Source organism: Austrofundulus limnaeus, unplaced genomic scaffold (genome assembly GCF_001266775.1).
Source record: "Austrofundulus limnaeus strain Quisiro unplaced genomic scaffold, Austrofundulus_limnaeus-1.0 Scaffold1411, whole genome shotgun sequence".
NCBI classification, from domain to species: Eukaryota; Metazoa; Chordata; class Actinopteri; order Cyprinodontiformes; family Rivulidae; genus Austrofundulus; species Austrofundulus limnaeus.
Genome location: NW_013953813.1, coordinates 33,331 through 35,803, shown reverse-complemented (window position 1 = coordinate 35,803; position 2,473 = coordinate 33,331). Strand labels below are relative to the sequence as shown.

The following is a 2,473-nucleotide window of genomic DNA, read 5'->3' as shown; positions in this document are numbered from 1 at the left end:
AAAATACTCAGATTAATACTCAATCTACATTTTGTTCATATTTTAACAACAAAAAAGTTCTTATCAATCTAGCAAATATATGAATCGTACTAGCATTTTAGTAAACGTTTCCCAAATTGTTCCACAGTTTGATTCCTTGGAAGGAAGTGCATCTCTTCTTAAAATTTGTTCTAATTTTTGGTTTAATAAACATTTCAATTCCTTTCAAATTATATATGCTATCTCCTTTAAAAAATATTATCATGCTGAACAGTAAATATTATATTAACAAAACAGATAGTAACTAAAAACTCTAGATGTTTAGGCTGTGTGACAAATACAAAATATTTCTAATATTTCTAAGTGTAATTTTTAAGAGTGAATAATGCAACATGAAAAACAGATATTATTTATTATATAATTGTGATAAATGTGAAAGAAGATACAGAAACCTTGTTTTCAGTGGTTTTTATACTTCTGATTATGAAATTTAACCATTTCTTTCACTTATTTAGTTATTGAAAACAAAACTATTTCTTTAGTGCAAGTTTCTTGTTAGGCAGTAAACTGCTAGAGTATTTTGGTCTCACATGAGCCAGGCCTCAGTATCTGCAGAGTGACAATGAGTTTGATACACTTTCTGAACCAGGGGTAAAAAAGTGTGTAGATCACAGGGTTTAGACAGGAATTTAAATAGAATGAAAAAATTGTATAAACATTTGATGATGCATRGACCAYGTCACTCACAGCAAAAAAGACACAGTAATATGGACAAAAACATAATAAAAACACAAATACAAGAACACCAAGAGTCCTGGCTGCTTTCAACTCAGATTTCTTTGTTTTTAAAATACCRGATTTKTGGAGTGCAGCAGCTGTGYTGMGAGAGCGCATAGCACGAGCCTGAGACACAACCACCACAAATACTCTCATATACAGAACTATGATAACAGTAACWGGACATATAAAGGTCARAAMTAGGTCAAAAGTYKCTYRYATATAGTTCATTACWACTTTACATTCCCCAAAGCAGGACCTACTCCTGCCAGGTTGAATCAGCTCATCTTTCATGTAAAAAKYGKRGCAGGAAGCAGCACTGATCCAACACAGACAAATACAGCATTTSACTTTTYCCAGAGTGATTCTGGTGGGATAATGTAGAGGGTCACAAATAGCTATGTAGCGATCAATTGATACAAAAACAATGTTTCCTACTGATGTAGAAATAATTTGACACATCATATAATACAATAAAACACATGTAATATCTCCAAGTAACCAACAGGATGAACTTCTAAAYATTTCTAAAGGCATAAGAAAAACACCAACAAGGAAGTCTGAAACTGCCAWAGARAAGAGGATGATGTTAGTGGGTGTGTGGAGTTGCCTGAAAAGAGAAAAACAMAAATAAATTATTCATAAAGAACAAATAATCAGTGTTAATAAGTTCTACTATCATATCATACMGTATAAACTATATTCMGTTTTGTAATTATTCTCTGCCTGAAATGGGAGACTGAGATGATGACGAYGAGYTTGAGAGCTGCAGTGATCAGACAGATAAAYGACAGCACAGAGTTCAGGAGCACAGCTTTAGACCAGTGAAGTGTTGGCTTCCTGCAGGAGCTGTTGASCTGTGGAAAGCAGAGATCGTCTTTGTTCTGGAGCATCATTTCAGACAGCTACAGCTCTCTGGCCCAGYTTGTGTTYTACAGCAGATCTTTTATTATTACTTCCTCTCTGYGCTTTGAGTCTCTGTGGAATAATTTTGACACTCCTACTTTACCTCACGAGTTTTACTTCAAAAATAATTTTATTAGTTTTTATTTTTCTATGAACATCCCAGCAACTTTTTAAAGTTGTTTTCAAAATTGGCCAACAACTCTAAATAATTATTGAAACTTTAATATGAATACAATGATATTAGTGGCCAAGTCAGTAATTTACTTTGGAAACTACGACAAAAGCATTTTCAGCTTGGAGAAAAGCCTAGCACATTATAAACAAAAGAACTAATAGTGCTTAAGCTACAATAGCATCCAACTTGGGYCCAGAAAGCCACAGGTTTGACTTCCCGCCATGCCCACATGTCATGGTGTCCTTGAGCAAGACACCCAATTCCCAACTTCTCCCTGGGCATTTACATAGCTGCCAGAGTGAGCTGATTTTAACCTGGTTGCTAAAAAGCAAGCTAAACATCATACTATTTTAGTAGCAGCATTCTCTTTGAGGGTTCCAGTTGGTTCCAGTTATTTACAGATAGGATTATAACTTAGTAACTAGTTAATTGAGTAATAAAAGAACTTCTAGTTGCTATAATTTTTGTTTAATGAACCATTTATATATATTAAGGAAGCCTGGAGATGCTTTGACCTTGTTTAATTACAGCTTTGTGTTAAACAAATTCTATAAAAACAGTTAATTTATTTAATCAAATAAGCTTTCAGTTAAAAGTTAAAATCAATAAAAGTCAAATTAGCATAAACAATTTAAA

At 33.4% G+C, this 2,473-nt stretch overlaps 1 protein-coding gene across 1 annotated transcript; it reads right to left on the bottom strand.

The window, feature by feature from the left end:
* Positions 1-319: 319 nt before the first annotated feature.
* LOC106535306 (trace amine-associated receptor 13c-like) lies at positions 320-1,649 on the bottom strand. Its single transcript, XM_014032286.1, has 2 exons — positions 1,483-1,649; positions 320-1,366 (listed from the first exon to the last, which is right to left on the bottom strand). The coding sequence occupies exons 1-2, from the start codon at positions 1,647-1,649 to the stop codon at positions 550-552; spliced, it is 984 nt and encodes a 327-aa protein (XP_013887740.1). The 3' UTR covers positions 320-549.
* Positions 1,650-2,473: the final 824 nt, after the last annotated feature.